The 20924-nt window shown below is 48.8% G+C and overlaps 1 protein-coding gene across 1 annotated transcript; it reads right to left on the bottom strand.

The window, feature by feature from the left end:
* Nucleotides 1-10456: 10456 nt before the first annotated feature.
* LOC146343481 (interleukin-12 subunit beta-like) lies at nucleotides 10457-20071 on the bottom strand. Its single transcript, XM_084856456.1, has 8 exons — nucleotides 20021-20071; nucleotides 19220-19287; nucleotides 18241-18323; nucleotides 17277-17438; nucleotides 16017-16122; nucleotides 14912-15111; nucleotides 12103-12287; nucleotides 10457-11360 (listed from the first exon to the last, which is right to left on the bottom strand). The coding sequence occupies exons 1-8, from the start codon at nucleotides 20069-20071 to the stop codon at nucleotides 11196-11198; spliced, it is 1020 nt and encodes a 339-aa protein (XP_084712582.1). The 3' UTR covers nucleotides 10457-11195.
* Between the last annotated feature and the right edge of the window lie 853 nt (nucleotides 20072-20924).

The raw sequence follows: 20924 nt of genomic DNA, 5'->3' as shown, positions 1-20924 counted from the left end.
TACAAGGCCATCGAGTCCAACCCCCTGCTCAATGCAGGAATCCAAATCAGAGCATTCCCGACAGATGGCTGTCCAGCCTTGTCTTGAATGCCTCCAGTGTGGGAGAGCCCGCCACCTCCCTAGGCAATGGGTTCCATTGTCGTATTGCTCTTACCTTGATTCATTGACCTTACATTCCAGGTTCCTAAACGATATTGTTCTTTACAGCATCGGACTTTCTTTTCACCACCAGACACATCCACAGCTGAGTGTCCTTTCGGCTTTGGCCCAGCCGCTTCACTCTTTCTGGTGCCTCTGCTCTTCCCCAGTAGTATATTGGACACCTTCCAACCTGAGGGGCTCATCTTCCAGCGTCCTATCTTTTAGCCTTGTGATACGTTCCATGGGTTTTTCTTGGCAAGAATACTGGAGTGGGTTGCCATTTCCTTCTTCAGTGGACCACATTTTGTCAGAGCTCTCCGCCATGACCTGTCCGTCTTGGGTGGTCCTGCACGGCATAGCTTATGGCTTCACTGAGTTACACAAGCCCCTTCGCCACAACAAGGCAGTGATCCATGAAGGGGGAGGGCATCTCTACACCAGCCTAAAATCCCCCATTTAAAATGGGGCTTTGTGCTTCCCTGTTAAATGCAGGATCTCAATGGACTTCGTTTACACATGCTTCTTTTCCCCCCTCCCCTTTCCCCCTCCTCCTCGCCCTTACCTGAGTCTTCCATATGTTTCATTGATCTCGCTCCTCTTCTTGCGGCTTTTTCTTTTTCATGGAAGGAACTCGAGTGGAACACAACAGGATTATTTGATAGCTCATTATCTCTGATCTATTTAAAATTGGAATAAAGGTAATTTAGTGCAGGAGACGCCCAGGAGCTTAACAGCATCATCTAAAGCAGGCGTCTCCAGACCCCCTAGCAGTAAAACATCTTTTGAGCACGCACCCCCAATATATGTATATTTATTTATAAATTATATACATGTACTACTGTACTAATATGTATATTATAAAACATACACAAAAATAGAAATTAAAGAATGATGAGATAAAGATGAAATAAACAATATTTTTAAAGTAATTTATTTTATTTATTAACAATATAAACCTTTTTGCTCTCACTAAAAAAATACTATTATTAATAATAATTTTAGTGAGAGCAAGATGACTGAAGATGTTTCATTATTTTTGAAAATCTTGGTTTAACACTTTATGATACAGCAATTCAAAGGTCTGGTTCTAAGTTCAGTTTATTTCAATACTTGGTTTCAATGGCTGTCATAGCTGAAAAAGACACCTCACAAAGATGCCTAGATCCAAATGGAAGAAGTGCATCATTGGCTACACTTACTAAATCATGATACTCATTTTTCTATCCCATCCAATTATGCAACAGGTTTTGTTGAAATTCAGCTACTAAACTTCCATCTTCACTGATGTCGATCAGTTGTTCTAATCTAAGGTGTTGCATTTTTATATTTATAACAAATGCGTTCTAAACCCACTGAAGCTCTTTGTTTGGAAGATTTTTAAACAGGTTAGAAAATTCCTTTTCCAAGTTTTCTAAGTGTGCAGGTAATTAGAGTTTTTATAGGTGACACACTTGCATCGTTTTTGGCAGCAAAATCACATAGTGATGGAAACATTTCCAAACATCCATTTTCAGAATGCTCTCTCCGTAACATGAGTTTCTTTCGAAAAGCAGTTACTTTCTCACTCATTGTTAAAAAGTCACCTTTACCTTGAAGGGACAGATTAAGTGCATTGATTTTTCAAAAATATCTGCTGGGTAGCATACTGCCAAGAGCCGCTTGCCGTCGCAGAAGAGGCAAGCAAATTTGGAGCCATGTGCTCTCCTTCAGCAGGGCAGCAGCTGCTCCAGTGCCATGGCTGAGCATGGCAGAGACGGGCGCAGCTGCTCTCAGTGGCCATGGTAGGGGCAGGAGAGGGCTGGAGCTGAGAGCGAGATGCCACGGAGCTTCCCTCTTGGCGCCGGTCCCAGCCTGCCGCCCCCGCAGCCACCATCATTGCACACAATGGCAGCTCATCAGGACAGCAGGAGGCTGCTCACATACCAGGCGGCTCGCACACCCCACTTTGGAGACCACTGCTCTAAAGGGCCCGCAAACCTCCACAAGTGAGCGGTCTCAACAGCAGGATAAAAGCTCTGTGTGAAGAAGCACTGAGCGGAAAACACCAACGTTTAATACAGGTCACCAAATAAGACCATGATGTGTAGCAAGAGCCAGAGACCATCTATCTCTATCACGTGAATCAACTTATTTAAATTTAACTTACTCATTGGAGATATATCTCTAGGGATAATTATTCCCAAATAAGTATTTATTTATTTCATTTCTATACCGCCCAATAGCTGAAGCTGTCTGGGCAGTTCACAAATTAATAAACTCTGGGCACTGCTGAAATTGGCTAAACACTAGTGTATACCCTATCTCCAATCGGCATTATTTCCTACTTTGACTAATTAGTTGAATAGCCAGACAAATCACTGAAAGTATTAATCAATTTAATCAAAGCTGGAACCGACAACTGGAGTTTTGAAATAAACAGCAAAAGATCATCAGCATAAAGGCTAATTTTGAATTCTAAGCCAGAATGCACAAATCCATGAATACTACCATTTAATAGCACACGCCAGGGGTTCCAAGCATAAGTCAAATATCAATGGGGAAAGTGGGCAACCTTGTTTGGTGCCCTGCCCAAGTAAAAAAAGCTGAAAATAAACTGCCAAGTATAAAACTTTAACCCATTTCAAAAATTCTGTAGGAGAACCAAATTAGTGTGGTAAAAATAAATTTACAATGAATTTTTTCAAAGCCCTTGTCTTCATCCAAGGAAATTATGGCCACCTGGTCAGTTTTTTCAGAGTTTAAAGAGACTAGTTCGACAACTACTCTAAGATTATCAGCACCCTGTCTGTTTTTAATAAATCCCATCTGGTCTGGTCTAACCAATGCAGTAATAACTTGTTGCAATTAATTGGCCAAATTGCTATTAATATTTTGGTATCTACGTTAATTAATGATATAGGTTGATAGTTAGCACAATAGGTATGATCTTTGCCAGGCTTATGGATCACAGTAATATAAACATCATTTAACGACGAAGAAAGGGAGCCCGCCTCAGAAATATGGTTATAGAGGCAGTACAGCTTTGGAACTAAAAAGCTGGAGAATGTTTTATACCACTCAACTGGGAATCCATCCACACTGGGTGATTTCCCAGTGTTCATATTCATAACTGCATTCATAATTTCCTCCAAATGCAAAGGAGCCAAAATAAGCTGTCATTGTGAAGAATCTAAGCTTGGAAGATCAATATGAGAAAAAAAAGCATCCATATCTTGCTCTGATATCTTGCTACCAGTATGGTAAAGATCAGAATAAAACTTTAAAAATTGTGAGTACATACAGTATGTTGTCACTCTCAACTTTAATAGCTGAAAAGACATTTTGATGTTGATGCTGTTTAAGACGATGTACAACAATCTTACTAGGACGTTCACCATTTTCCCAATGTACCTGCCATAAACAAGTCAGAGCAAATTCCGCCTGTTGTGAAAAAATATTATTCAACTCATGCTTAGCATTCTGCAGCTCATGATAAAATTGTGCAACAGGGGAAATGGTAAAATGAGATTACAACTACTTATTTAAGAACATCTGTTGAGTTTTTAAAAAAAATTGGTGAGAAGCATAAACAATAGTTCGGCCCCTTATATAAAATCTTTACTCGCCTCCCACTCAGTAGTGCACAAACCCACCGTACCTTCATTAGTTTTAAAATACTCTGTCAGTTCAGCTAACATCTGAGTTTTAAACTTATCATTAAGAAGAGAAACATTAAGGTGCCAAAGACTGGGGACCCTAGGGGTGTCAGAAAACTGCAGTTCCAAACATAGAATCATAGAATAGAATCATAGAATAGTAGGGTTAGAAGGGGCCTACAAGGTCATCGAGTCCAACCCCTTGCTCAGTGCAGGAATCCAAGTCAGAGCATCCCTGACAAATGGCTGTCCAGCATCGTCTTGAAGGCCTCCAGTGTGGGAGAGCCCACCACCTCCCCAGGTCATGGGTTCCATTGTCGTATTGCTCTCACAGTCAGGAAGTTTTTCCTGATGTTCAGCCGGAATCTGGCTTCCTGTCACTTGAGCCCATGATTCCGTGTCCTGCACTCTGGGATGATCGAGAAGAGATCCTGGCCTTCTTCTCTGTGACAACCTTTCAAGTACTTGAAGAGCGCTATCCTATCTCCCCTCAGTCTTCTCTTCTCAAGGCTAAACATGCCCAGTTCTTTCAGTCTCTCTTCATAGGGCTTTGTTTCCAGTCCCCTGATCATCTTTGTTTCCCTCCTCTGAACCCTCTCCAGTTTGTCTGCATCCTTCTTAAAGTGTGGTGCCCAGAACTAATACTGGGGCGTGATCTGGCACTACCAATGTGTCAGTCTTGCAGCATTTTATTTGACATACCAAAGATGTAGAGATCAAAAAATAGTCTAATCTAAAGCAATTACGGTGAACTGGTAAAATGAAAGTATATTCTCTGTCAGCAGGATGTTAAATTCTCCAAGTATCAATTAAACTATATTCCATCATGTAAGCCTGGAGTGCCAGTCTCACAGCAGATTGGGTCTTAGAAGGAATCATAGAATAGAATCATAGAATAGTAGGGTTGGAAGGAGCCTACAAGGCCGAGTCCAACCCCCTGCTCAATGCAGGAATCCAAGTCAGAGCATCCCTGACAGATTGCTGTCCAGCCTCGTCTTGAACGCCTCCAATGTGGGAGAGCCCACCACCTCCCTAGGTAATTGCTTCCATTGTCGTATTGCTCTAACAGTCAGGAAGTTTTTCCTGATGTTCAGCCAGAATCTGGCTTCCTGTTACTTGAGCCCATTATTCCGTGTCCTGCATTCTGGGATGATCAAGAAGAGATCCTGGCCCTCTTCTTTGTGACAACCTTTCAAGTACTTGAAGAGTGCTATCATATCTCCCCTCAGTCTTCTCTTCTCAAGGCTAAACATGCCCAGTTCTTTCAGTGTCTCCTCATAGGGCTTTGTTTCCAGTCCCCTGATCATCTTTGTTGCCCTCCTCTGAACCCTCTCCAGTTTGTCTGCATCCTTCTTAAAGTGTGGTGCCCAGAACTGGACACAGTAGTCCAGATGAGGCCTAACCAGTGCTGAGTAGAGGGGAACTAGTACTTCCCGGGATTTGGAAGCTATGCTTCTATTAATGCAGCCCCAAAGAGCATTTGCCTTTTTTGCAGCCACATCACATTGTTGGTCATATTCAGCTTGTGATCGACAACAATTCCAAGATCTTTCTCGCTTGTAGTGTTGTTGAGCCACGTATCCCCCATCTTGTAACTGTGCATTTGGTTTCTTTTTCTTAGGTGCAGAACTTGGCATTTATCCCTCTTCAATGTCATTCTGTTGTTTTCTGCCCAGCGCTCCAGTCTATCCAGATCACTTTGAATTTTGTTTCTGTCTTCCAAAGTATTAGCTATCCCACCCAATTTGGTGTCATCTGCAAATTTGATCAGCATTCCCCGCACCTCCTCCTCCAAGTCATTAATACTAATGTTGAAGAGCACTGGGCCCAGGACTGAGCCCCGCGGTACCCCACTCGTTATCTCTCCCCAGTTTGAGAAGGTCCCATTGATAAGCACTCTTTGAGTCCGATTCTGTAGCCAACTGTGGATCCACCGGATCGTTGTTTCATCTAGCCCACTTTGAGCTAGTTTGCTCATCAGCATATCATGGGGCACTTTGTTGAAAGCTTTGCTGAAGTCGAGGTATATGATGTCTACAGCATTCCCACTGTCTTCAAGGGAAGTTACTTGATCAAAAAATGAGATCAGATTTGTCTGGCCGGACTTTACACGGAATAATGGGCTCAAGTTACAGGAAGCCAGATTCCGGCTGAACATCAGGAAAAACTTCCTGACTGTAAGAGCAATACAACAATGGAACCAATGACCTGGGGAGGTGGTGGGCTCTCCCACATTGGAGGCCTTCAAGACGAGGCTGGACAGCCATTTGGCAGGGATGCTCTGACTTGGATTCCTGCATTGAGCAGGGGGTTGGACTTGATGGCCTTGTAGGCCCCTTCCAACCCTACTATTCTATGATTCTATGACTTGTTTTTGACAAATCCATGTTGGCTTCGAGTAATCACGGCATTGTTTTCCAGGTGCTTACAAATGGATTGCTTTATCATCTGCTCCAGAATTTTCCCAGGGATTGATGTCAGACTGACTGGTCTGTAGTTCCCAGGTTCCTCCTTTTTACCCTTTTTGAAGATAGGGACAACATTAGCCCTCCTGCCGTCATCTGGCGCTTCCCCCGTCCTCCATGATTTCTCAAAGAGAAATCTCTCTCAGTGGTTCTGAGAGTTCTTCTGCCAGTTCCTTTATTACTCCAGGATGTAGTTCATCTGGCCGTGGAGATTTGAACTCATTCAAAGTACTTAGGTGTTCCTTGACCAAATGCCTATCGATCTCAAGCTGCAATCCTGCCCCTTCAGCCTGCACTTCACCTTTGCCAGGGGGGTCATAGACCCTTTTTTGGGAGAAGACTGAGCCAAAGTAGGAATTGAGCACCTCTGCCTTTTCTTTGTCATCTGTTATCATTTTGCCATCCGTATTTAATAGCTGAACAACCATTTCTTTCCTCTGCCTTTTACTATGCACATAGCTGAAGAAAGCCTTTTTGTTGTTTTTAGCATTCCTCGCTAGCCTCAGCTCGTTCTCAGCTTTAGCCTTCCTGACGCCATCCCTGCAATTCTGTGCTACCTGCCTGTACTCTTCCTTTGTTACTTGGCCTTCTTTCCACTCCCTGTGTGTGTCCTTTTTTGTTTTCAGGTCATCCCTAAGCTTGTTGTGAAACCACACTGGCTTCTTCTGTTGTCTTCCACCTTTTCTTCTTGTTGGAATTGTTTGTGATTGTGCCTTGAGAATTTCCTTTTTTAAAAGCTCCCACCCATCTTGGACTTCTTTTCTCGTTAGCGTCGCTTGCCATGAGACCTTACTGATCATTGTTCTGAGTTTATTAAAATCAGCTTGAGTTTATTAAAATCAGTTTTGTTGGATAGGAGATGTACTCCTATCCAACAAAGGATCTAAGACCTCATTAAAGTCCCCATCCACAATCAAATAATCATAAGCGATATCAACAAGTTTAGCAAAATCATCATGAAACCAGAGAATCAATATTAGGCCCATATACGTTGATCCCCCCATTGTCAAGTATCAGGTGTTGAACTGAAATAGAAAGTCACTTATGGATTAAAATCACAACCCCTTTACACCGTGTTGAAGTATCTGTAACATAAACCTCACCAGCCCAGTCCTTTTGCAACGTGTGTCCATCCAAATCCATCAAATGGGTTTCTTGTAGAAAAAGCCATATCAGCATTAAACTCTTTTAACTTAGAAAGAACTCTTTTCTGCTTATTTACATTTCGCAGCCCCTCAACATTCCATGAAGTCACATTCAGTGCTGGATAAGCAAAAGCAAATTATTTACCCTTCTGTCCAAATGCATCTTTCCAGATTTGCAAAAAATAACTAAATTTGTATAGCGTAAGTAGTATAACAGATACATCCTTAATTTACATTTAGGACTAACCAACTCAAACATCAGAATAATTTTTATTATATAGAAACCGAGAAAATTTTTACAATTACTCAAAGGTATAAACAATAATTGAAAATCCCTCCCCAATAAAGATCAAATAATCCAATTTGCGTCCAAAGCTTTTATCTAATTCCAAAAAGAAAAAGTGCAAAAAACCCAACCAAAACAAAACTAAACAAAAAATAAAAGTGTTTGCCTTCCATTTGGACCAACGTGCAGCCACAGCACTCAGCTAGGATCCTCCCACAAATTGAATGCATACACAGAGCAAGATTACAAACAGACTTAACCAGCAAGAAATAATAATGATGATGATGGAATCAAAAACAAATTGGTATTTCAAGTAATACTTTATCTGGAGATTTTATATATATATATATATATATATATATATATATATATATATATCCTTATAAAACTAAGTTTAATGTGATAGTTACATATAACCTATGTTTAATCAAAATATGCAAATATTCACAGACACAAATTATATATGCATGGTTATATGAATGCAAGGGGGGGAAAGAAAGAAAGAAAGAAAGAAAGAAAGAAAGAAAGAAAGGAGATTAGAAAAAGGAAAAAAGGGAAGAAGCAATAGAATCCAATGCATAAAGTCTGGCATGATGCCCAGACTTGATATCAGAAAATGCCAGTGCAAAACCAAAACAAAACATGGAAATACTGGCTAGCAACCAAAAAACCCTAGCTGAAGTCTAGATTCAGGGAGCTGAGGAAGACAGATCCTTGGTTTTAATTTTGATGCAAGTGAGAAATGATTCTGCAGCATCAGAGCTTAAACCTTATTCACCTGGCCTTTGGGGAAAATGCAAAATGTGGCAGGATATTTGATGTGGTATTGCAAATTGATTTGCTTTGCAAGACTTCTTGCCTTGGTAAACTGTCATCTTCTATCAGCAATTTCTTCAGTATAATCAGGGAAGGACATAATCTTATCATTGGCTGGCCCCCACCGAAGCTGTCGTCTCTGCCGGCTGCACGCGGCAGGTATTCTGTAGTGGAGGCCCGTAGAAACTGAACAATAATGGGCCCCACTCCAGAACCTCATGTAGAACCAGGAATACAATAAGCACGCTCAATATCAAGTGGAAAATCAGAAGGCAGTGCCAATAACTCGCACAGAAATTTATCCATACACTCAGCAAGATGGAGGTCTGTCGCCAACTCTCTAAAACCAAGATTATGCAGATTAGCTCTCCGAGTGAAGACTTCTAAGTGAGACATTCGAGCAGATAATACACTGTGAGAGGCATCCATTGCAATTTCATGACCTGGTCTTCAAGTGCATCGACTTTTGACTCCATCTTTGGAAGACGAACTTCTATCGAATTCACAGTCCCGTGAAGGGTATTGAAGGGATCCCGAATCGATTTCAGCCGTCCAAGCTGCTTTGACTGAAAAGGTAACTGCGAAGGATATTCTTTATCCAGACAAGCAGCTCCTCTCCCTTGGTCGCAGCTTTAGAAACCTTTCCAGGGAGGGCCAACGGGGGCATAGGTGGCATCCCTAAGGTTTCTCCCCGCTTGGTGCAGCCATGGCCCCTCTCGCCTCCCAAAGCACAACAAGCTGATAGAAATGCAGAAGACAACCACAAAGGCGCAAAAGGAGGTTAGTAGCAAATACTCAGATAATGCGACAGTCTCAAAGAAGTTTTTTAAGGCTGAAACACGGGAGAGACGCAGCGAAGATCAGATCAGGACGCTGTCTCCAGCCAGAAGTCCAGGGTGGGTGAACATGGTGGGGCAGGGTCTCAGCCTGGCCATGGAACAGGAGAGCCCTGGTGGGGGGCTGAGGCGGGGTCCTGCCTGCTGCAGCCAGGCCCTTCGACCAGAGGGATGCAGTGCCCAGGCTGAGAAGAAGGCCATCCGGGGGGGGCACCTTGGGAAGGCCTCCCAGGTGCCAGGATGGGTGTGGGTCACTGTGCATGGACGTTAGGGGTGGGATTCTTGCAGCGCAAGGAAACTGGGAGCCCAACTGGGGTTCTGAGCTTGGGTAAGAAGTAGGGATTTGCATCCGACTTGAATGAAGCCTGAAGCCTGAGCAGAACTGGGCTGATTTGTTCTGGTTCTGCTGGTCCCGAGGCAGAGCGGGCTTCCCTCCAAAGCCAGCAGAGCCAAAGGTGCCCCAGACCAAAGCCTCATCAGCAACTCCGCAGCGGGAGTTGCACCGGACATCGTCTCCCAAGAGCATATTTTGCTTGTGTTTCTCTAAACGCTGCAGGGGGAGGGGAGGGGGCTGAGCGACTGCCAGCTCCACCCCGTTGCCCCGGGGCACTTTCACCAAGGGCTCTGCAACCCGTATGCTGGGGGGGAGGGGGAGGGGGAGGGGGCCCGTGAGATGGTCATTATCTCAGTGCCACCTGACTTGACTATGAAAAAAAAGCCTTAAACTGGTTTCCAAGCACGTCACTTCCTCATGCCGAGGTCGGGGGGAGAGTCCCCAGCAGGAAAGGCCTGTGCAGCCCGTGAGGGGTCTGTACAGTTGGGATGCCATGCAGTTGCCACTGAGGATGCCGCTGGCCAGGGTGCGACTCAGAGTGATGCCAGAGTTGGGCCCACCTCTCTGATGCACAATGCCAGGTCTCTGCACTGCCAGTGTTTGGGCAGCCAAATGTATCTGGGCGGCTCTGGCGCTTAAACAGCGCCCCCCCCCCCCCCGGGAGATGATGGCTGTGAGCAGTGGTGGGAACAGCCTTAAAGCGCCCACGTCAGTTACGCAGCCTTCAGCCAGGCATAAGAAGAAGGAACCACCCTTGCGGTGAAGCTTGGCCCAGGTGAACAGCACAGACTGCATTTTGAAAGGCAAGCTTGTGCATTTATTTTACTTCCCAATATGTATATGCTGCCTTCCACGACAAAACCTTCCCAATGCAGTTCACATAAACAATGAAAACATAAACATAAATATAAAAACAATCTAAATACAATTTAAAAACTAAAAGCAGCCATTTAAAACAATCAAAACCTGGGCAAATTAGGCAGACAAAATACAAACTCTATGGAGGTTGCTAATTTGTGCAGCACTTTGCATAGTGGGAACTATTTGTTTGTTTGTTTGTTTATTAATTAATTACATTTTTATACCACCCAATAGCCAAACCTCTCTGGGTAGTTCACAACAATTAAAATGATAAAATATGCAACAATAAAATATAAAGTACAATGTAAAAGTTTAAAACTACAATATACAAATAAAATAATCAAACAGACACTAGTAGCATGAAATTTAAAATACAGTACCAGATAAAAAACAAACTAAAAAACTAAAATGCCTGGGAGAATAAAAAGGTCTTCACCTGGCGCTGAAACAAGCACAATGTTCACCAGGCGAACCTCTCTGGGAAGCTCATTCCACAGCTGGGGTGCTACTGCAGAAAAGGCCCTCCTCCTCCCCCTGGTATGACCAAAGAAATGATCTGGGCAAAGTGGTAATGAAGAGCAGGAAGAGTGGGCTGTTATTACTGCCCATTGCCCCTCAAGGTGCGGTCCTGAGTGCGTTGCCTGGCTTGCTCTGGCGTCAGGGCGGCGGCTCTGGCTTAGTCCTCACAGTGTGCAGAGGGCTCGGCTTGGCTCAGTTGCGTAGGCGGCCCACTCACCCAGCCCGACCACGAGCTCCACTGTGACTGGTTGAATGCATCCCGGCAGCGGATCCGGGCACAGAACGGGATGTCTTCATAGTCCCTCGTGTGCTCCAGCCTGTCCTGTAACATGGAACAAGCACATGAGAAGAGGAGGGAATTGGGGCTCTCTGCAGGAAGCTCCCTGATGTGCCCCCCAAACTGGGGTGGGGGTGGGGATTCTTACGGGGCAGAGACAGGCTGTCCCCACTCTCCCCTTGGCCACAGTTAGGGTCTAGGATGGGGAAGGGGGAGGGGTGTTGCTGGACTGCCACTCCCAGATTCCTTCCCCATTCTCTATGCTGACCAGGGCTGATGGCAGGTGCAGTCCAACAACATCTGGAGGGCCACCTGGATGTTCCCCATCCCTGGTCTCAGAGAAGAAGCGATGGCACTGCAGGCAAGGCTAAGAGGACCCCAACACTCCCAGGCTGACTCAGGATCCCCTTGCCCATGATGTGAACCATCATGCTATTAGCCACGATAATTCAGCAGAACCTCCCTGGACAGAGGCAGTATGCCCCTGCAGGCCAGAGTTTGGGGGCAAAGAGCAGGAGACGGCTGCTGCTGCTGCTGCTCTCAGGGCTCCTTAGTAGGCTCTCTAAGGCCTCTGGCTGGATGTTGTGGGACTGGGTGAGCCTTTCCTCTGGTCTAGCAGCTGGATGATGCTCATCTCCTTCCTTCTGCCTGGTGATGGCTGGCACTGGGCAAAGGGTCTGGGTGTCTTTTCATCCATTGTAAGCACTCTGAGCTTGTGGGGAAGCAGCCCTTGAACACTACAAACAACAGGATACAAGGAAAAATCAGCCAAGAAGGGGTTACGTACAGTGTAGACATCCTCTGCGCGGTCTTCATTCTTTTGGTTCTTCAGGAAGTTCAGCTGGAGGTGGTACTGCAAGGGACAGTAGGTGGAGGACAGATCCCAGGAGGCGGGGGGAGCCCAACTCAGTGTCATCCTCTGCTGGTCCTTCCCTCGATGGGCAGCCAGGTGCTCTGGGGCAGCAGGCTTCACTGCAAGGGGAGGAGCAGAGAGAACTATCAGGCTTCACCTTCCTTGGGAGTGGACACAACAGGAAGCAGGAGGTGGGACGCCCTAGCCAGTCTCCGCGAGCCACTCTCTCCCTGCTGAGAGGCCCAGTTCACCAAAACCATCACAAGATGCGGTGATCTCCTGGTTTATCTTGGTGGAGACTTTCTCAGCCAGGTGACTGGCAGTTAACATAAAAGCAAACTCTGCAAAAGATGAACTTGAGGTTAAAGCAAGCTCCTTGGCAGGCAAGATAAGCAAGACAAACCATGCAGATCAGCAGCAAGCTATGAATGGAATTAGTTATTGATCTAATCCATTTCTTAGCTGCCTGTCAAAAACATCATCTTCCCAAGACAGCTAACAGCATAAAAACAATGTAACATACAGGGTTAGATCCAGGATCTGCCTTCCATGGATGGAAGGGCTCTGCTCATGGAAGGTGCCTCCAACCAATTTTGGGGGATCTCCCCTCCCTCTGTGGAAGAGAATTCCAAGAGCCATTAATCAGACTGCTGCTTGCACTGACCCTGCATTTCACTAACCTTGCATGCAGCGAAGTGAGAGTAAACAAACCATGCAGACTGAAAGTCTGGGTAAAAAGCGATGTCGGGGAAAAGGGGGAAAATCCCAGGCTCCAGTGCCACCTGAAAAGCCAGACAGAACCAGAAAGGCAGGAACTGTCCATCACACTGGCAGCTAAGCTTATTGTTTTGCTATGTGGCAGTCACTAACCAATCAGAAATACTCAACATCTTGTCCTGCCTCTGTAGTGTTCTGTATCCGATCAGTATAAGTCATGACCACGCCTCATTTTTTATTGTATAAATGCTTTTTTTGAAATGTAAAAGGGGAGAACCCCCTTACAAGAACTCCCTTTTCTTTCTTTGGTTTTCTTTGAATAAAGAAGTGAATGCTCAGAATAAGCTGTGAAGTTTTCTTCTACATCCCCCACAACAGCTCACCCCATTCAGTAGGGTCCCCTGGCCCCATTTAACATTTTTAGGGCTCTGGAGGTACTGCCACGGGAAGGAGAGGCCAGGTCTGCTTCCACCAGCTCAGTTGCATGTGCCTAAACCTGGATTTAACCCAATTGTTAATAACATCATATTAAATAGAAATATTTTTTAAATAAAACTAGTTGCACTAAAATAGAATTTCAAAATATCTATCAGCAACGAATACCTTTAAAAAATCAATTAAATGCCAGGGAGAGCAGATGAGTTTTTAAAACCGTCTTAAAAGTTGCCACAGGTGGGGCCAGCTGTCTCTCTCTTGGGAGGGATTTCCATGGGACCACCACTGAGAAGGCCCTCTCTCTAGCACTCCCCCCCCCAACCTTCCTGATCTTAGTGGTGGGCCAGTAAGTTGGCCCGCCGAAGATGATCTTGAAGCATTAGGAGGTTCATATTGGAGTAGATGGACCTGCAAATAATCTTAACCCACACCAGCTTTAGGGTCAAACCCAGCACTTTGACTTGGGCCAGGAGAAGCACTAGCAACCAGTGGAGATGGTACAGGAGTGGTGTAACATGATCTGACCCTCTGGCCCCAACAAAGACCAAAGTGGCTGTATTTTGTACCAGCTGAAGCTGCCGACTCATCTTCAAAGGCAGCCCCACAAAGAGTGCATTATATAGTCCAGTCTGGATGTAACTAGGACATACATAACTGAGGCTAGTTCTGCTTTCAATAGGTGGAGTCACAGCGGGCATACCAACCACAGCTGATCAGAGGCCCTCGTGGCTCCTGGCACCTCTGTGCATCCACAGACAGTGACAAGTCCAGAAGGACCCCCAAGCTACAAATGGGATTCTTCAGGGTGGTGCTGGTGGTGGGAGTGCAAACTTTCCAATACTGGTTGAATCTCTCTATCCCAATCAGCAGAGTACCCCACCCAAATTACTTTCCATCTCATCTGGATTATGCTTTGCCACCTTCCATCCCCCAAATGCCTCCAAGCAACCTCCCTGGGATTAGTAGGAAGAGAGCAGAGGCAGAGCTGCGTGTCATCCCAAACCTCCACCTGTCTTCCCACAGTGGTTTCATGTAGGCATTAAATAGCATGGGGAACAAGACAGAGCCTTGCTGTGCCCCACAGGCCAAAGGCCACGGGACAGAGCAGAAATCCAGAGAGATCTGGCTGCTGCACAGTATAGAAATCCATTTTTTTTAAAATCCCCCAGCAGCACCTTCTGAGACCAACCAGTCAGGTAGGATTGGAGCCACCACAACGCCTTCCCCCGCCACCCCAGCCCAGCCAGGAGACCCTGAAGGATGCTGTGTCAAAGGCCACGGGGAGGTCCAGGAGAACAAAGAGGGACCTTCCAAAGAGCGTCCCTCTGCCCCTCCTACTCGGAAGCGAGACGTGACGCATGCCAGCCGGAGAGGGCTCTGGCCACGGGAGCGAATGCAGTGGTCTGGGGCCTGCCTGCCCTGGCTGGTCCCACAGAGGCCCTTTCCTGCTGGACTCGAATGGGGCCTTCCGAGGACAAGGTCAGGCGCGGGCTTATTCTCCGGGCTCTTTGGGATGTCGAGGTGGACCCAGCTTGGGAGGGGCTGCGGCAGGGAGGGCAGGGCAGGGCTGCGGCGGGGCTGGCCTCCATACCAAGGTCATGCAAGAAGGTCTCCACCAGGCTTCTGTAGCAGGTCTCCATCCGGCTTTTGCTGGTGTACCGCACCTCCAGCGCCAGCTGCATCTCCTGCTGCTCAGCGTAAGCGCAGAAGGCGCACCCTTGCACCTGCACCTGCACGGGGCCACGGGAGGCGTCCACTTCCCCAGAGCTGCACACCACAGAGTCCTGCCCTCTGTGGAGAGAATAAGTAGGATGTGGAGCAGTGGCACAGGGGAATTACTCCAAGGAGAGGCCCCAAGGCTCAAACCTGCCTGCTAGCAACACCACTGATCAGGATGCAGTGACTGAATGGAATGGAAGGGTTGCTCTGCACACGTTCAGAGGCCGTCTTCTCCTCATTGTTACTTCTTATGTCCTGGGAAGAGTGCTGCCACTTCAAAGAGGTCCAGGGGCTTAGCCCAGGTGGGCTCTGCCTCAAACTGAGGGGCCATCGCTCAGTGATAGAGCACATTCCTTGCATGGAGAAGGCCCAGCCTACATTCCCTGTGGCATCCCTGGGGGCAAGGAAGGACTCCTGCCTGAAACCCCAGAGGGTTTCCTGCATTGAGCAGGGGGCTGGACTCGATGGCCTTGTAGGCCCCTTCCAACCCTGCTATGCTATGATTCTATGAAAGGCTGTCCCAGAGCGGAAGGCCGGGATCTCTTCTTCATCATCCCAGAGTGCAGGACACGGAATAATGGGCTCAAGTTACAGGAAGTCAGATTCCGGCTGAACATCAGGAAAAACTTCCTGTTAGAGCAATACAACAATGGAACCAATTCCCTAGGGAGGGGGTGGGCTCTCCCACACTGGAGGCCTTCAAGAGGAGGCTGGACAGCCATCTGTCAGGGATGCTCTGACTTGGATTCCTGCATTGAGCAGGGGGCTGGACTCGATGGCCTTGTAGGCCCCTTCCAACCCTACTATGCTATGATTCTATGATTCTAGGGCCAAGGTTGCCCATCAGTGTCGAGAAGACTGGGCTACATGGAGGGGGGGTCGGTCTGGCTCAGGATAGGGCAGCTTCCCATGTCCCTGTGTCCACTGCTGGGTGTGGGAGAGTGCGAGGAAGGGGCGTTGGGGTGTGGGTGACTCACTTGCGATGCAGGCGGAGATGGAAGGTGGCTTTTTGCCAAGTATTCCATGAGCAGGTGAAGGTGCCGTTGTACGACTGCGCATTGCAGGTCACCTCCGTCATCAAACCTGCAGGGATTGGGCCGAAGGGTTAAAAGGGGTGCCTCCCAGCCCCCCAGCACCCCTCACCCACCCCCGTGCCCTGAGTGGCCTAAAGATGTTTTGATGCCTGAGGCACAGACTCCAAAGGGAACCTGCCCTCTGTACCCACACTCTGCTTTACAAGTCAGAAATGGGGTCAGATGTGGGGCTCTGCCCCATAGGACAGATACGTCAGCCCCCCACTCGCCTATATGGGGCCTGACACAGCTGCCGTTTGCCCTCATTGTGACCAGGGTGGTGCTGGTGGGGAGGGTCTCTGCTGCGACTGCTCTGGAGTGCTGCTGTCCAACACGCGTTCCGGAGGGACCGGCCACCACGACTGAGTGGTGGGGCAGCGCCTGCGTTGGATGTGGAACATTCCAGGCTCCATCTCCCACCAAGAGCATCTCAGGCAGTAGCCAGGGCTGGGGAAGCCCCCCGCCCCTGCCGGGAACCCTGGGGAGCTGGAGCAGAGGAGTCTGGGTTTGATAGTCCAGGGCCTCACTGCAGGACAGGTCCATCTCTGCCCGCATCAGCTCCACAATTCCTGTGATGTTGAGGACAGTTTTCAGCAGAACACCCCCCCACACACACACACACACACACAAAACCTCAAATACTGATTTTTAAATTTGTAACTCCTTATCCTTCTAAATTGCTTAGGGAGTTTACTTAGGGGCAACCCTATGTAGCGTGTCATGTTCATGCAAATTGCCCCCAAACCACGGAGACGGTGGGGCACCCCCCCTTTTTTTAAAGAACACTACAGACTTTAACAGCTCCTTGCACAAACACCCCTACACGTATTTGTCTGAAATTTGGCAGGCTTCATCCCCTCAGAAAGGGATACTATAACTGCAAATTCCATCCATTTCTGCCAAAAAGACTGGGGTTTTTTTAAGTGATAGGTTGTGTTCATTTTCCCCATAGGCAGTGGGGAAGATACCCAAGATTCGGGGGGGCACCCTCCCCGAATGCCCATGATGGGGGGCCCAGAACATGCTTCGCATTTGAATGTGTGCACAGATGCCACCGTTGGGTGGACACACACACATGCCCCCCCCATTCTACCCTGGGCAGGGGGGCTCCATCCCGGGGGCCCTTCCTCCACCGAAGCAGGGCTCTGCAAGCAAAGCACTCACCTTTGGTGGGAACATCGCTGCACAAGGCCTCCACCACGACTGTCCCGGCCCACAGGGCCAGCAGCATCTTCAGCACCAGCATCTGCACGAAGGCCTGAGGGGAGAGGGGCCGGAGCCAGGAGATGGCAGTGGGGGGAAGCCCGGCCCGCGAGTGCGGCTGACCTGATGAGGAGCAAGGCAGCAGACTCATCCCCAGACGTCCAAGGCGCCAAATCTGAACAGCCCCCCCCCCCCCCGCGAGAACGTTCTCCCCTGCACGCCACAGGCGCTCCTGGCTTCTCCTGCCTGCCCCTCCAGAACGGTCTCTGCAGTCCACCGCCGGGGCAGACACGTCTCTTTGCCTCAGCAAAAAGCGGACGCGCCCCAAGGCAGCAAGATCAGGCCACCGTGGCCCTAGTGGCAAAGGGGCCACGGGGCCCATTCCTCCCTCAGGGCTTGGCTGGACATTCTGATCTCGGTGTCACTCCCTAACCAGTTTCAGACTCAAGGACACGGGAAGGACAAAGCGCCACAGGAGCGCCTCAAGGCCCAGCTCGGTGAAGCACCCGGCCCAGCGTAAAGCCCTCTCTGGGCCACGAGGAGGAGGAAGGGACCCTGCCAGCTGGCTCCAGCCCAGCCGTTCAAAGCCCGCTCATGCTCATTTCGAACACTCAGGACTGGATGCGGCCAAGCTGCCAAGGGAAGGGGAAGGGTTCGACAGCCATTTCTCGGTTCAAGGGAGCTGGCCCAGTTATCTGTGGCACAGGCAGTGCTGAGGCCCAGCCTCTGAGGCCCCAGAGCTGAGAAGCCCTCCCTCTGTCCCCGGCCAGGATGGACATTTACAGCCATAGCTGGTCCCTAGTGGAAATATGCGCCACTGGAATTTTGTGGTGTGCATGAGCTGGAATATTTCATGTCCCAAGCATGATCTTTTCTGATGCTACATGTGGTATTTTTGGATGTTCATGGGAGATGCTGGACATACCTTCTAATGGAGAATGGGGGTGAAAGAGCCGTTCTTTGGATGAAGGCGACTTCCTCACGTTGGAGACCACGTTTTGCTGCAGCCTGAAAAATTCCAAGACCACCAAAAACCACGCAAGAGCTGTGTTAGAGATCTTCACATGAAATGCCAAACAGCGCCGGCACGCTGGCCCTGGTGCCCGAGAGGTCACGTCTCTCTGGGGCAGTCATTTAGCAGCTGCACGCCCAGAGCAGGGCCCTGTGCGAAGGGACGTCTCTCGCTCAGCTCCCTTCCATCTCAATGGCAAAGCACCGGTCCCCGGGGCCTCATGCCCTAGGGCTGCGGCCTCTTCCCTTGGAACGCCTTTTTCACGAACTCTCAAACTCCTGCAAAGCTACATATGAAGTCTAGAAGAAGAAATAAAACCAAGTCTGAACGGACAGTTATACAGGCCCCTCCGGCACTGCAGACTGGGAGATGCTGGCAAATGGATGCCATTTGTGATGTGTTTCCAGTGTGGCTGCAGCCGTGTTAAGTCTGTTGCAGAAAAACCAACCAGGAGTCTTGTGGCATCTTAAAGATGAACACACCTATTCTGGCTGAAGCTTTATGGACACCGCATCGTGCGTCTGACGAAGATGGCAGCGTCCATGACAGCTCACAGCAGAATAAATCTGTTGGTCTTTAAGCTGCCGGAGATGCTTTGCTGTTTGTGATTTGTAGACACATCATGAATCTCTGGGCACGGATTTGCATTTCCCGTCATTCGCCTCTCTCTGTCTCTCCCCCTGAAGATGCCCACAGGCACTTTGCGCCCAGCCCCTCTTCCAGCACCACCAGCCCCTCTGCCAACGCTATCGGGCTGCTCCCGCTGGGCGGCCCACACCACACGCCCAGCCCCGAACCAGGTGGGGCTGAGGGCTACTCCCCTCCAAGCACAGCAGCAGCTGAGCAGCTGCTTCAGGGCAGAACTCCCCCCAAGGAGAACATGGAGACCCACCTTACCGGCGTGGGACGCTCCGTGTGTGTGGAAGGGTTGAGGAGGGTGAGAGTGATATACCCTCTTCCCTGCGGGGTGAAGGGCAAGTGGGCGGGCAAAGGAAATCTCCCTGAGTCTCTAGATCGGGGGGGGGGGAGCGGGGGAGGCGGCGGAGGAGGAAGCAACAGTGGGCCACCCCCCACCCCCTCCAGGGCTGAAGTGGCTGCTTACACATTGCCAAAGAAGAGGAACTGAATCACCAAAAAAGAGGACAAAAGAGGGCACTAATTTGCATACCATTCACATATATAAATTTATACCTACTGGTGCAAATTTGGAAATACTTAGTATAATTCAGATAGAAATGCAAGGCATCTCACCATCGTGGGGGGTCCTGTGGCAGGTGCCTGTGTGCCTGCTCAGCCGCCGTCCAGGCACTCAGGGCGGATGGGCAGCTCCGCGACCTCTGCTGCTCTCCTCCTTCTGGCCCCGCACCTGCAGGCTGGATGGTGTCAGGGGCATGGTCCTGGACCCTTCCACCTGCCATCACCCCACTTTTCCCTTTTCCCTTTGCTCTGGAAGGTGGCATGGAACTGCACAGAGAAAGCCCAGGCTGCCCCCACCGCCCCACCCGATATTTCTGATCCCAGAAGGGGGAGAGCAGGGGGGCATGGAGCGGCCTGGGTGTTGGGACTTGCCCACTCATGGGGAACAGTGCCCCTCCCCTGCAGGCGAGTCCTGCTGCCCAGACCACCCTCCACCCCCACTGCTGTCTCCCGCCAGATCAGAGGAAGCAGCAGGAATGTGGGTGCTGGGACTCACCCACATGTGGGAGAGCTGCCACTTGGCCCAGCGCAGGCAAGTCAGGGCCATGGTGCCTGGTGCCCAGTCTGAGATGAGAAATTGCAGCTGGGATGCCCTCCAGGGGATTCCTCCAGGGGGTGGGGCTTGGAACTTGAGTCCCACTCCCGGAGGGTCCCCAGGAGGTGGCAGCACAGGCTGAGTTGGGCTGCCTTGTGGCCAGAGGTTCTGCACGCCTGCGCTGGAGCCAAGCAACGCGCAAAGCCACCAGCAGTGCCCTTCTAAGTGGCCCTAGAGCCCACCCCGCCCCACCCCACCTGCAGTGGATGGGGTTTGCCTTTTTCACAATACCCGTACACTAGGTTGACATTTCTGTTGAGCTGTCCACCACAACCTCAAGATCTCTTTCTTGGTCTGTCACTCCCAGGTCAGATCCCATCAGCGTAGACGTGAAGTTGGGATTTTTTGCCCCAAAGAGCATCGGTTTACACTTGCTTACACTGAATTGCATTTGCCATTTGGATGCCCATTCTCCCAGTTTGGAGAGATTCTTTCAGAGCTCTTTGCAGTTCCTTTTCATTTTAACCACCCTAAATAATTAGATGTCATGAGCAAATCTAGCTCGTTCACTGCTCGCTCCTAATTCCAGATCATTAATGAACAAGTTGAAAAGCATCCCAATACAGATCCCTGTGGGACCACACTGTTAAATCCCCCCATTGGGAGAAGTTATCATTTATTCCTACTTTCTGCTTTCTGTTCTTTCACCAGTTACTGATCCATAAGAGGACCTCTCCTCTTATTCCATGACTGCTAAGTTTGCTCAGGAGTCTTTGGTGAGGGACTTTGTCAAAAGGCTTTTGGACATCCAAGTGAACAATGTCTAACTGATCACCCCTGTCCACATGTTTATTGACACTCAAAG

This window comes from Heloderma suspectum, chromosome 5, assembly GCF_057233095.1.
Source record: "Heloderma suspectum isolate Gila_16-S chromosome 5, 16-S_ref, whole genome shotgun sequence".
Classification (NCBI taxonomy): Eukaryota; Metazoa; Chordata; class Lepidosauria; order Squamata; family Helodermatidae; genus Heloderma; species Heloderma suspectum.
Note: the sequence above shows the minus strand (reverse complement) of the source record. Positions and strands in the feature narration are given on the sequence as shown.

Excerpts from the sequence above, each read along its gene's own strand:
- LOC146343481 (XM_084856456.1), bottom strand. The coding sequence starts at position 20,071 with ATGGCCCTGACTTGCCTGCGCTGGGCCAAGTGGCAGCTCTCCCACATG. Across the intron at positions 19,288-20,020 it reads GGCAGCTCTCCCACATGTGG|GGAAGAGGGTATATCACTCT; the intron begins GTGAGTCCCAGC and ends TTCACCCCGCAG. Across the intron at positions 17,439-18,240 it reads CCCCCATTCTCCATTAGAAG|GTCAGCCGCACTCGCGGGCC; the intron begins GTATGTCCAGCA and ends GCTCCTCATCAG.